Source organism: Hylaeus volcanicus, chromosome 2 (assembly GCF_026283585.1).
Source record: "Hylaeus volcanicus isolate JK05 chromosome 2, UHH_iyHylVolc1.0_haploid, whole genome shotgun sequence".
Lineage (NCBI taxonomy): Eukaryota > Metazoa > Arthropoda > Insecta > Hymenoptera > Colletidae > Hylaeus > Hylaeus volcanicus.
In genome coordinates, this window is record NC_071977.1 from 21,721,879 (window position 1) to 21,736,615 (window position 14,737).

The 14,737-nt window shown below is 31.3% G+C and overlaps 1 protein-coding gene across 2 annotated transcripts in view; it reads left to right on the plus strand.

The window, feature by feature from the left end:
• The window catches only part of LOC128884795 (lysophosphatidylcholine acyltransferase-like), a 48,966-nt gene that overhangs the window by 10,414 nt on the left and 23,815 nt on the right, over window positions 1-14,737 (plus strand). For both annotated transcript variants that reach the window (XM_054138433.1, XM_054138434.1), the window contains exon 2: window positions 13,375-13,520. In XM_054138433.1, the coding sequence (XP_053994408.1) occupies window positions 13,375-13,520 (146 nt within the window). The remainder of the gene's footprint in view (window positions 1-13,374; window positions 13,521-14,737) is intronic.

Below are 14,737 nucleotides of genomic sequence, written 5' to 3' on the forward strand. Positions count from 1 at the left end.
TGGATACTAATATAATAAATTCCACAGATTGACTGAGTATTAAATTATACAATTTTGTTAATAATATATGCAGTATTTAAATTGCTTTGTCGTAACTATGATAAAAATTAACGAATTGTTAAATTAAATTAGCCATTTAGTTAAATATGAAGATTGCTGGTGTCTGTATGTTGTATGTCCTCAAATACCTATTTGGTTTGCAAAGAGTGCTCTCGCCTCATTTCGGAAAAAACAATGTGCGACGTGAAACGGTTGAAAAAACAATTCTCGCCAATTTTCACTGGGGGAAGAGTAAGTTTTTGCCTTCACGAAATGTGGGTCATAAGTGCTCCTAGAAACGTATACTCCGCATCACTAAAACAGGACCAAACAACACCTAGTAATCAAGTATACTTTCAACTAAAATAAACAAATCCTATATATTCCACACTCATGCGTGTTTTAATAATAAAAAAAAGAAAATAATAAAATCCAAAGCCCCATCAGAAATTCCTTTATATATATTACAAGTTTACAAAAAAAAAAAATGTACATTCAATGCCAAGATTCTTTTCTTATGTATCTTGGTCTACTAAACTCGAAAATCGCAAGAAAAAATTTTTCTATGGATAGATTTTTTTTATATGAATTCTTGAATTCTTTTTCGATTTTTTTCTGACATACGTTCACATCTTAGGCCATATCTCGAGTTGGAAACGTCCGATTGAGTCGCGCAAGACGTCATTTTAAAGATAATCGAATGTCCAACAATTGCTTTTAACATTATTTTCCAATCGGTTCAATAGTTTAAGTGTTACGAGCCAATATATATGAGAAACTTTGATTTTTTCGGTTAAAATAGACCACGAATATTTCTTCCATCGCCCTGGAAAAATAGAAATTGTCAAATTATGTCCAATTTCTTATTGTTTACGTATAGATCGCACTTTTACGAAGAAAACAAGCTTTTGTTAAAGAAAATCTATGGATAAATACCGGAGTTAGGAACAATTTAGTAAAGGTACAAAAATTCCAATTTTACTCTGTTTTTGTACTTTTCTTCTATTTATATAGGAAACATTCATTTAATTAATTTCGATTAGAAATCATTTCGGCCTTTGCTTTGTCTTCTGTTATTCGTTGGGTTTGCTTCTGTGATGAGGAACCAAATGTAGTCTCCCAACATTCTTTCATTCCAATATCCTCGATAGCGCTGCTCAAAATGTTTTCTTGCGATTTTCGAGTTTAGTAGGCGAAAATACATAAGAAAAAAATTGTGGCATTGAATGTACATTTTGGCTGCGAACTAGTGTATTTATTAACAGTAAGCAGCTCTTCCTGTTGTAATCGATCGCGAAGAATGATCTCATATCTTGCTTACACGTGTGTACTTGATACACGATATGTGGGATACTTGATTCGCGAATATTTAAAAATTCTCACGTTTAAGTAACGTGTGCCTCGCTCTCCTTCCTAATCCTGAAGAGCCTTGACATAGTTTCTGACCGCCAGCCCGAGTAGCTTGAAGTTCATTAATTCACGCCATAATGTCGTACGCGTGACATGAAATTCGTGATTCGTTGATTCTACGTGTTTTTTTTTCCTCGTGCGACGCGTACAACACGTGCCATTGACGGTGCTCAATGAACGACCGTAGATTTAATAGATATCCTGCACGGCATTGAGAAGTTCATTGTAAGTTCGCGAACGAAAAGTTACGTACGTCGTTGCCCATTCTTCTGGAATACTAATCGCGGCTCTAACGAGAACATCACGCGACCACTCGTCGGCTATCAATTTCATCCAAACGCTTTGCAATGTTTTGGCGACCGTGAATGAACTTGTCTAGCCGCTCGACCTTGCAACCGTTTGAACGTGTCGCGTTTTTTAAGGATAAATCCTGAAAAGCTAATAAATTATTTGGGATGAAAAGGGTTGTATTGAAGGTAATTTTGGAAGGTTATTATTCGATAACATCTTGCTAAGTATTATTGTAAGAGAAAAAGAAATTATATAATGAGGAGACTGCGGATCTTTATGCAAAATAAAATCTTGGCGACCGTGCCTACACAAATTTAAATTGGAAAATAGAAAGTATGAAATTAGATTTACAATTGTTCTTGAACAAACACCTTTTTTTTTTATGAATGATATTAACCACTGATACTTGTATCTTTGTGTAAATAAGACTGTTGCTGGGTAGAAGAGGTAAATAATTTACTAACAAAGTTATTTTTCTCTTCTAGGTAGAACATTTCTAAATACAAAATATATAGTCATAGAAGAATATATACTGCGGATCTTTATGCAAAAAATAAAATCTTGGCGACCGTGCCTACACTTTAAATTCCTAAATAGGAATTTATTTTAGTCTGCAAATATTATAACATGAACTTTACTTTCAATCTTTTTTATATTTTTATATATTGTTTGCATTTTGTAGGTTCTTGCACATTCAAATTTCCTATAAATGCATAAACATCCGCAGTCTAGTAACGACATATTTGTTTGAATGTCATTTGACAATGAACAATCGAAAACAAAGTTGCTAATCTCTTTAGTAGGCAAAAATTATTCCTAACAAGAAAAATTGCCTAGGTTCACTTTCGATTTTCTAACAATATCATGAAAATTCATATTGTAGTATTATATAGTGAATATTTAATAAATATATTGATATGCGAAGCATGACCTTGTGATTATCCTGTAAGAATCGATCAATACCAATTCGAAATGAAAAGTGAAACAAGAAACGTTAAATATTAAGCCTTTCAATCTTTACTTCCAATCTTTTTTATATTTTTATATATTGTTTGCATTTTGTAGGTTCTTGCACATTCAAATTTCCTATAAATGCATAAACATCCGTGGTCCAATTATTGATGAATAATACATTTTCTTAAACAGTTTTATTTTTCCTCGTATGACAGAAATCATATAATGAGAAATGGTTGAATAACACATGTTTATAAAGAGTTTAATTTTTACTCGTGTGAATATTCAAGATTAATTTATCAGAGAAGTCTCTCAGAAAGGAAATCAATCATCTCTTGGAAATAAAACTACAGAATATTGGTGTTAGAAAGTTCTTGAAAGAGTGAAATTGAAAAATTTATAAAAGGTGATCAGGTTTTACAAACATCGGTTAACTTGACTTGTGAAAACATCAAGCACGAGTAAATGACTCGTTGGAAATGTACTCGATGCTATTACGAAAAGAATTTTTTATCGCTGCTATTTATTTCAGTTTTCGGAATACATTAAGCGCAGCCGCGAGCAAGGTGGTATCGATTACCGGTACATTATTTGCATTTGGTTAATGATGTGCATTGTATCATGTGACGTTTTATTTCGACTTGTATTGAAACTTTAAAAAAACTTATCGAAACAACGGAAACAAGTTTTTTATTACATTGTAGACAGGAAGATATATGCTCAAAGTTGTAAAGATAATTGCAAAGCACGCGAGTGTGGGCAAATACATTAAAAAAGAAGCTTCCCAAAATGATTTACTCTTGTTGAACACATACACAGTATATACAGAAAAATTTAGAGAAATAAAATATTTCATATCCATTTTTATTATGTTAAATGTAGTTGATAGTAGAATCTCTAAAACTGGCAAAATAAAACATACTTACGAACATTCAAAATAATATATTAAGAATAGAAGCATGAAAATCATGAATTCATTTTATTCGAACTTAGTCATTAGGTGTAAAGATAATTGCAAAGCACGCGAGTGTGGGCAAAAACATTAAAAAAGAAGCTTCACAAAATGATTCACTCTTGTTGAAGACATACACTGTATATACAGAAAAATTTAGAGAAATAAAATATTTCATATCCATTTTTATTATGTTAAATTTATTTGATAGTAGAATCTCTAAAACTGGCAAAATAAAACATATTTACGAATATTCAAAATAATATATTAAAAATAGAAGTATGATAATCATGAATTTATTTTATTCGAACTTAGTCATTGATACGAAATTTTGCATAATAAAATGAAATTTGTAATATGCGTCACAGATAATTCGAGTATCAATTATGAACGTACGTTTGCAAGTATCGCTCTTTAATGGACATGAATAAATTCCTCATAATTGCAAAATAATTGGATCGTTACTATATAGATACGAAACTCTATTTAAATTTTTACTTGTTCGAAACAGCGTAAAATTTTGACAACCACAATTGATGTTCTACGAAACATAAACCAAGATACGCTGTAACTGGAAAAACGAGGACGCTGCAGAAAGTTCAGTGAGACTTCGAATGATTTACTACGTAGTAACAAAATAACAAGGTAGTTTCTAAAACATCGTGGTTTCATACTTCGTACATAAGAAGTTGCAGTTTGAACATTGCTTAGACTGGATTATGGATTTGATCATGTTTGCAATATTTATAATTAAGAGATCCAAGCGTTCGGTAAGAAAATATTTTTAATTTTCCATTTATTTCATTTAATAAATTCTCCAATCTTAAAATCTAAAATAAATCTAAAATAAAAATCTAAAATCTAAAATCCATCTAAAGAGGTATACAAACGTATTACTCGAATTTCCATAATTTTGTCTTGCATGTCACATCGTTTGCAACATATCAAAGAAATTCCTATAAATAATTCTTTTTATATTCAACGAATCAAGATCGATAAAAACACCTGAATATCGAATGAACTAAAGCAAACAATTTCATACTTCGTACTTAAGAAGTTGCGTAGTTTGGACATTGCTTAGACTGGATTATGGATTTGATCATGTTTGCAATATTTATAATTAAGAGATCCAAGCGTTCAGTAAGAAAATATTTTTAATTTTCCATTTATTTCGTTTAATAAATTCTCCATTCTTAAATTCTAAAATAAAAGAGATATACAAACGTATTACTCGAATTTCCATAATTTTGTCTTGCATGTCACATCGTTTGCAACATATCAAAGAAATTCCTATAAATAATTCTTTTTATATACAACGAATCAAGATCGATAAAAACACCTGAATATCGGATAAACCGAAACAAACATGACCCAAATTCGTTATTCGTAAAATTTCTCGTATTTTAGGAACTATCCTATTCTAAGAAGAAGCCATTATCTCAAGGGGAACGCACCGCGCATTATCTCCAATTGTTAGTCGTTCACTTTCTCCAATAAAACCGACTTTTACCATGCACATTGTCAGCGAGAGAAATAGCAAAGCGTACGTTCTAAGAGCGGTATCTTCAAATGAGAAAGCTTGGCAGTTTTAGATCTTTTTAACGATCTTCCCAAGTATCCACTCTGGGCGTTGAGATTCACTGTTTCTGCACGGGAAGTGTTGCCTTGTAAAGGGAACGAGCGTTCTTTCGTCGAACCAGTCGGTTTTTGCGTCGAAAACTACCAAGGGAGCAAATTCGGGTCGATGAAGCATCGATCGCCGGAACAATTTCCCCATTGTGACTTTGGTTTTTCAATTTTCCCGCGTGCACGTACATACCGACAATAGAATGCGAATAAAAGAAAGTGGAATATAGAAGACCATGGCAGGCTACTTTCAAGTGACCTACATGGAATCATTTTTAAGGCGATATCTTCTAAAACAGTTATTCGCCAATGTTGCGGATGAGAATCGTAACAATTTTAAATGAATAACCACTAGTCTCGAAGTGAAAGTCTCTCGCATCTATTTTTCTTTAAATTTCCTTTTGCATTTGAAAAATGCTCGATCACATTTAATTATTTCTTTTCTCAACATACTTCTTATCGAGCTATACCATGATGCTTTCAAGAGTTGTTTACTTCTTTAAGAAATGTATCGATTCTTTTTCTTATTGCTTCTGTTATTATAATTCATACTAAATAATTATTATTGCGTGCTTTATACATATTTACAACCGTATTATCAATATCCAACTGCACATCTAGAGCTGTAAATACTTAATTATATCTTTCTTTCAACAGAAAATACAAGTCTATTTTGTTCCTTTATTTCTATTTTAGACAGACCTTCTAACTTCTTTTAAAAGTGTATCAATTTTTTCCTTTTCGTTCCTTTCATTATAATTGATACACAAAAATTCTTTTTCACCAGTATTATCGGCCTTTAACTGCACATCTAAAAATGTGAATATCCTAAACTATTAGGTGTTATCCAAATTCGCTACTACTAATAAATAATAATAATAACATCAAGTCAAAACAAATATGGATTCTCTATCCATGAAACTAAAGTATGCTATAAATAATTCTTTTCATTTGCAAACTTTTTGGTACATGATTCTAGAAATTAGGACCAGCTATGTTTAAATAATTCCTAAGTAAGAAGGACTGGTACTTTATTTTGATAATATGATTTTTATTTATGCAACGATGAAAGTATAATTTCGCATGCTTTTGCACTCGTCTCTTCAAATTAAAATACAGTGGGTGTAGAATGTATTCGAACACCGATCAATTTCCCAAAAAACTTTTCTGTGAAATTGTAGTTTATTAACTTCCTTTTTTATAATCAATGATATTTTACATATTCTCGAAAGTCTCTAAGGATAGATATAGATCACACAACATTTACTAGTTAATATAATTTGTGAAATTAACAAAAAAATGCGAAAAGTGGGTAAAAGTATAGAAGCAAAAAGTATTTGTACGATTCTTATGACGAACCATTTACAGTAGAGTTTGTAACGTAAACACATTAATTTATTGCTCCGTACCAATTAGAAAACATCAAATTTCCAGTAAAGTATTAGGTTGTCCCGAAAGTTTCTTTCGTTGTATTAATAATTAATATATACACAATATTTTATGTTTTATGTTACATTACTGAATTGTGCACGATTCATTTCGCTTCATTGCTGTTACAGCATCAATGTCTAAGAAATTAGATTGTCTATTTATATAAACACTGCCACAGAAAATAATTGAATGCAACCCACGAAAGAAACTTTCGGGACAACCTAATACTTTTAACAATGGCTCTAATAGAGGAATGGAAAAAGATCCCACTTCGAATAACTAATAATTTAGTTAATTCAATGCTTAGAAGAGTTGCAATAATTATAAAATCAAAAGGAAATCCCACGAAGGAAGTATGTAAAGTAAGTAATGTAAATTTCTTTTTTTTTTTTTTAATCAAGTGTTAAAAATTAAACAGTTGTGCGAATACTTATTGCTTAAATATTTCTATCGATTAATTGTTTTTTTTATTTGTTAATTTCGCAACTTACATAAATAGCTATCTTTTTATGCTCTATCTATTCTAGAGATTTCCGAGATATATAGAATGTCATTGTTTGTAAAAAATAACTAATAAAAAAATAAATAATTTTACATAGTTTTTTTGGAAATTGATCGATGTACGAATACTTTCTACACCCACTGTATGTACAAATTCCTATCACGTCATTCGGTATATCTCGTAATTTTCGCGCAAATCAGATTAATAAGCTCTTATTTATTTAATTCGCGAAGGAATTTGCATTTACGGGAACGTCGTAGAAAAACGGCAATTTCATGAATATATTATTGAGAGATGAAAATATTTTTCGTGGAAGAAACGGCCGTGACCATTGAAAGGATTACTCGGTCGTGGCCTCGATCTTGAAAGTTATGTAAATACGCGCGCGCGTACCTGGATGGCGTACACGGAACAAAATGGAGTTAACAGGTGATGAGGCCTAACGGAACGAATGAACGGTACTCGTTTCTCCTTTTTTTCCTACTTCCTTCTCGTTCTTCTATCTTTCCGCGCCTCGTGTTTCCTCTCCTCTTCTACTATCAGCATCCTAATTTCTCACCATTCCCGTAACCTTGGCCGACTAAAGAAAAAAGCAGTTCCTGTTGTGAATAAGAGAAAGGTGGTCCCGGCTCGTTCAATGAACCCGTGGCAATGTGTCGCGCCGAAAGTTTTTATGAAGAATTTTCCAAATCGAGCTTTAGTATTCTCTTTTTTTTAATATAAAAATACACATGCCATTTAAACAATCTAACGAACACTTTGCAACTTTTTCGGAGGACAAAAGGCAATGTGTAACATTTTGTATATTAAAAATAAAAATATTCCAAGTTTCAAATGTAAAGAATTTTCCAAATCGAGCTTTAGTATTTTTCTTTCTTAATATAAAAATACACATGGCATTTAAACAATTTAGTGGACCCTTTGCAACTTTTTCGGAGGACAAAAGGCAATGTGTAACATTTTGTATATTACAAATAAAAATATAAGAAGTTCCATGTATGAAGAATTTTTCAATCTTAGATTCAGAATTTTATTGTGCAATAAAACACAAATGGAATATATCTGATTTTTATACAAATTTCTATACCGATTTTTAAGTAATTAAACGTGAAGTGTTTAAACGTTTAAATGTCCACTGCGACTATGTTAACAAGGTGTGTTTTTGGTATTAAAAAATAAAAAAAAGTCTTGAAGCTCCATTTAGAAAATATTTTGTGTAATTTATGACATATTTGAATGAATATCACAAGTAGAGCATAGTTGGTTAATTACCCTTGAATCATTTGTAAGTGTTTCTTCAGTGGTTATGGTGAATACTTACAATTAGATGCAGTAACTGTAGTGTAAGAAACGTGATACTTACTCACTTCTAGAATTCTTCATTTTATGTGTACTTCTTCACGTTGACCTATTTCCACATTTTGGTACATATTGACTGATTTTAGAAACTAGGACCGGTTACGGATCTTTTATGAGTAGGGAACAGTTGAATTTCGACAATGAGGACTTTGAATATAATCAAATTGTGAAATAGTCAAGTGATTAAAAACAAAAAGAAAATTTAACTCTGCATAAACTCTGGCTTCGTACATGCAATCTGCCATAAGCTTTAGAATTTTTGTTAAAAATGTAGCAAAAAATGTAATACAAATTTGTTCTTTTCTGCGTTTTTAATTATTTTACTATTTCACAACATGAAACGTTGACTATGTCTACGTGGAAGCTAAAATTTCTATTAAGAAACAGTACAACTTAAACTCATCGAATAAAATTCCTAAATTAGAATCATGCAAAAAATGTTACTCCAAGTCATACGTTCCTGAAGAGAACCTAAAAACAGAAGTCGAAACGATGGGGAAAAGCTGAAATAAATATGTAGAATACTATAGAATATATAGATTAATGAAAGTTTAAAAAATAGTTAAAGCCACGTATCAACAATTCCCAGTTCAGAAGTAAAATTTGATTAAAGAGAATACCAAATATTTTGTTGTGACAAATGAAGTTCGCTTAACTAAAACAATGAAATAAAAATCCAATAAACTGAATTTTACTTTACATTTTCTGAAACATTGAACTATTTATTCATATTTCACTTACAAAGTGGGATATTCTATATTTGAATGCGAACGCTTCAAAAATATAAACTGGAAAAGTTTCATGTTGACATTAATACTATGCAAAGTAATGCGTTCTTTTAATATTTCTAAATTCAAAGATATGATGCCTTCTGGTTCATAAATATTTATTTCGTTGGTCAATGACCGAAATCCTCCCTCAACTGGTATTCTATCTGGCGAATGCATTAATTTATATACATATATTCACGTAAAATATGCAATATTCGAGAACGTAAAAATGTTCTCTTGCCAGTCAGGTGTTTGAAAGTGTTGCGTAATTGATTTCTTAGGGAACGAAAATTGAAATTAATATAAATATCTCCAGGAATCTCGAGCACACGAACCGAACGAGACGACTTTCTCATTGTTAGCAAAGCCTATTATGATATGTTGCAAAATGATTGAATGTGGCGCGGTTAACAAGCACAGTCTAGAAAGCAAGAGCATTTGGGACGCAAATCTATTAAGAACTGAATGAAATGTATTTACAAAACACATTGTTTGCCCAGCACACGTAATTACGGTCACCAGCGTCACGTAATCTAGCGCGATGAATAGAATCTTAACACGAAGATCGAGTTGTTGAATGCGAACGTGGAATGCGAAATAACTCTTAAACTGTTATATTTGCAATAGTCGTAACTTGACACTTTTGTATGCGGAATGACGCGAAGAGTTAATTTATGTTTCAAAAATGCGTGATTCCATTTAGAGAACAAACCTAATTTGCGTTTCATCAAAACAATTAGGTCATCGACAGATAATATTCATTATGGGATGCAACTTTTCCTTTTATTCAATATTTTCTGCGTTCAAAAATTAAATACACATTTTCATAGTTTTTAGAATCACTCTGTACATACACTACTGTTTAATAGTGACACTGTGGACATCTCGAAGTTAATAAAATACTAAACTTTCTGTGCGTATCAACATTAAAAGTGATAATTCAATTACTTTCTCAAGCTGCACGTAATAAATGAATTTGTATAAGTATTTGAAAATGGGAGTTTTCGAATCGTAACAAAGACTATAAATTGAATTTTTCTAAAAAGACTGAAGTAGACGAATTTTAGATAAAAAATGTGTGTTTTAGATAATAGTGTCCATTAATGACACTGATAAAATGAAATTAGTGTGTTTGAAAGAAATGTTTAGTATATAATGTAGCGACAATTCGAGTCCTTGGTAAAGTGTATATAGATAAACAGAAAAAGGGGGTTAAGGAAAATTTAGGTGAACAATTAGAGCAGAAGGTTTATCGTCCTCGGCTCTTCTGAAAGAAATCGATGCCCATCGACTGTCGCACAAAATAAACTCCTATCCCGAACACTAACGTTCATTGTCCATGAAGAACTCTACGGATCTTGCTGATCAAGGCGTTCGCTGGTCTTATCACAAAAACTAGTCTGTGCACTTAAATCACCGTTAGCAAAAGGGGAGATTCGAAGCATCTTCAATAGCATTGACATAAAGTAGCCATGAACAATTTACTTGTACTTCCGTTTAAAAATATCTTTAGTCTATAATACATTATACACTTGTATTTAAAAATATATTTAGTCTATAATACATTATATACTTGGGTTTAAAAATATGTTTGGTCTATAATACACTATACGCTTGTGTTTAAAAACTGATTTGACCCGAATGTCGTCTTCAAGCCAGAACAAATTAGAACGTTTTTGATCATAAATGTTACTACATGTAGTGTTCTATATTTTCATGGACTATATTTCATTAGTGTCGTAGATATTACTGAAGGTGGTTAACAAATTATCTGGAAACTTTCTAATTCGTTTTCACGTAAAGGCTATATGTAGACACAAATATATGTGTATTTAGTAGTACATAATTTACTATTCGTATTAAAATGATGCATAAATAAATACGTGGATATCCATCGGAATCTCAGATTTGGGCAAATATTTTTTTTAAATAGAAATAAGAAGTAATTATTTGAAATTCAATGTTTTATTCGCGTAATATAAACGATTCATTCGGAATAATTTAAAAAATTATCAAAGAATAATTTATTGATTATTACAAAGCAAAAATTATCTTAATAATGATCAGGTTTAGATAAACGACTGAAGTTATAAATCAAGTTTTATGTGTATTATTTAATTCTATAAGAATATTCGCCATTCTATAACTATCGGGAAAATGATATATTTGCATGCATTACGAAGAGTTCAGGAATTGTTTGCTGATTATCTTGTGCTGATTAGGTGATAAGGTATACGATATACCTTACATTTGCAATAGTATCGATACTTTGTGTGTTTATGGTGCAAACGTCGATCAATATTTACGTTGAAATTGTTAGTATCTGGCGATCTGATCCGTGTATTTAATCTCATCATGACCATGTATGTTGGTATCTATTTAATTAATTTTCGTCGATGTGTATCGCATATGTCACGCCACGTCACTGGATACCGCCCTCGGAATTCATTAATGCTTCTCCATTTACAAGTTATGGAATGTCATTCAAGCAAACAATTTCATGTACAAACAGAGCTCAATATTTATATTTAAAAAATTGTATATACATAGCACATATTTGATGCATGTCTATATATTAATTATACAATAATGTCTATAAGCATCCTTTTGATTTAATAATTAACTGAATATATATTTTAGACCCCAATTTTGTTCTCAATCACATCTTCGATGCTTGAAAAAATATAATTGCATCTGTGTCTGTACATTAAATTCAATAAATCGAATTACATTTATAGATTCTGAAAACATTTTTAAAACGAAGACTCGCAACATAAAGTAAATAATAGCTTGTTTGGGACTCGAAAATCATCATTCTTTAAATTGCATGGATACAAACTAGTGTAAGAAGAAGAGACACATATATTTCCAAAGAAAATACATTAGTAATTTTGAATTTCACTTCTACCCTTTCGAGTAGCGTTTATTTTAATCACATTTTCTGATTCGAGATACAAACAAACAGTAATCATTGAGCTATGTGAACCTGGCACCCGACTTTTCAAAAATTAATTTTTTTTTATAGAAAATAATAATATTTCGTTCGTACTTGATTATACTACTAGTAGTTTCGTTTGTACCTTCATCAATTAATAATTAAAAAAAATTAAAAAAATAGTCAGCACCCGACATTGAGATTTTTGAAATCTGTTTTTCTATTTACTCTTTTTATTCTTTAGAATCGTTTGTACTCGTTTGTACCGCTTTTTGTTTCGTTTGTACCTCAATATTTTAAATTTTACAAGGAATTGTTGATACGGTTGAATTACAAAAGTTAAACTATTGAGGTAGAAACGAAACGAAAAGCGATGCAAACTGGTAAAATCGATTCTAAAGAATAGAGAGAAAACAGATTTCAAAAATCTCATTGTCGAGTGCTGACCATTTATTGAATTTTTTTTAAGTATTAATAAATGAAGGTACAAACGAAATATTAGGGGGACCAGAAACTAATGACGTTTCTGCGAATGCAAATACTTGTTTATTATTTACCAGCTCACCGTGTACCAATCAATTTTGATCGATCAGGTATTGAAAATTTGCGCACTAGATGGCAGAAGGTTATTGATAACGAGGACAATTACATAATTGATTAAAAATAAAAACATATTATACATTTATTTGTTTGAATTTAATGTAAAAGAAACGACATTACTTTCCAGTCTACCTAATTGATAAAATATTAATTTTTTGATAATGAAATTCAAAAAATTTAATTTAATTTTTTGAATCTTCTTTAATTATTAATTGATGAAGGTGCAAACGAAACTATTGGTGGTACAATCAAGTACAAACGAAATACTATCATTTTCTATAAAAGAAATTAATTTTTGAAAAGTCGGGTGCCAGGTTCGCATAGATTAATCAATGCCCTCGAACAGAAAGTCGACTACGTTTACCGCGAACATAGTCAAGTTTCCCGCAAAGCTGAGAAAACCAGTGATTTTTAAACAACTTTCTGCTTGTCATGTCTCTCCTTTTACTGCTTCATAGTAACGCATTGGCGGCGATTGCTGAAGCGGAAGTGCTTCATGTTTCAGACGGCATTCCTGACGGTAGCTCTTCTACCATTCAGACTGGCTGCAATTACGGCTCTGGTGATCATGGCCTGGCTCCTAGCTTGTCTAGGTCTCCTTGGATTGTCCGAGGAAGATCTCCGTCGAGCCCCTCTGAAAGGGTGGAGACGGTAAGACATCAAGCCCACCATTACGTGTTCTTTCCATTGCGCTTTTTGTACGTACCATTTTCTTGTTCTTTTTTTTTCTTCTTTTTTTTCTCGACCATGCCTCAAACCGGCTGAACCGTCTAGAAGCTTGATACACGTTGGGTAGCAGTTTCCAAGTAAAACACGAGCAAATTCATTTTCAAACAGAAAAACATTCTCTTTACCATCGATTCAGAAAACTCGACATATACATGTATTTCTCGCATCTGCATTCGCTTTGCAAGCATAACTCGCTTTTAATTTCTGTATTAATTGTGCTCTTATTTTCCATTTGCTGCGCTTGCCTTGTACCGCTCTCGAGCCTATGGTTGTGCTCCGCTAATTTAATTTTCAGTTCGAAATTTGGTGCCATTCGTGCGCCTCCAAAGCGCGAAGTTTGGAGATTGCTTTTTTAAAAATTTTATTTGGAAGATTTGGAATATGAAAGTAAGGGAAATTATGTTTACAGATATATTACAATGTGTGCGAGGACAGTAGAAGAAACGAAGTAATTTTTAAAGATAGAGATATCAAAAATACATGTGTGTTACTTGGTATAAGAAAGTAGAAACAAAATAAGCTTTTTATTTTGATTTTCGGATATTATTTCATGCGTGTAACAGTTACCACACGGAATTCCTTCACCGCAAGAGTTAACCACTTGTTTCAAATTTCATTAAGGAAGACATGCTAAGATGTGAGAATAATCGTAAAGGAATTTCATAGTTGTAATATTCAGTAAATTGATATATCTTGTTTTCCACATTATACACAATATTAATTTTGCCACACACTTTATATGTTCCTACATATTTTTAGAGTAGAATTTACGGAAATTAAAGTGTACTATTTTTAATGTTAACCTCTTATTTATTTTCTTATTAATTTTATTTCAAATTGGTTGCTGTACAAGTACTTCTTACACTGTCTATATAATTTTATGTTCGATTGGCCAATATTGTGTATAATTGTATAAGTCACATTTCGCACATTTACAATTCTAATTAAAACCAAAATACTCTCTTACTGAATATATCAAATAATGTATGAATATTTTATTACAATTGCTTTAACATTCACTTCATTTGTATCTTGTACTGGCCCGAAACATTGTAATTTATTTATTCAAATATTCTGTCGTACATTTCCTCTTACTCCGGATCATTCGGATCACCAAATAATTTTTAGAAAAATCTTGA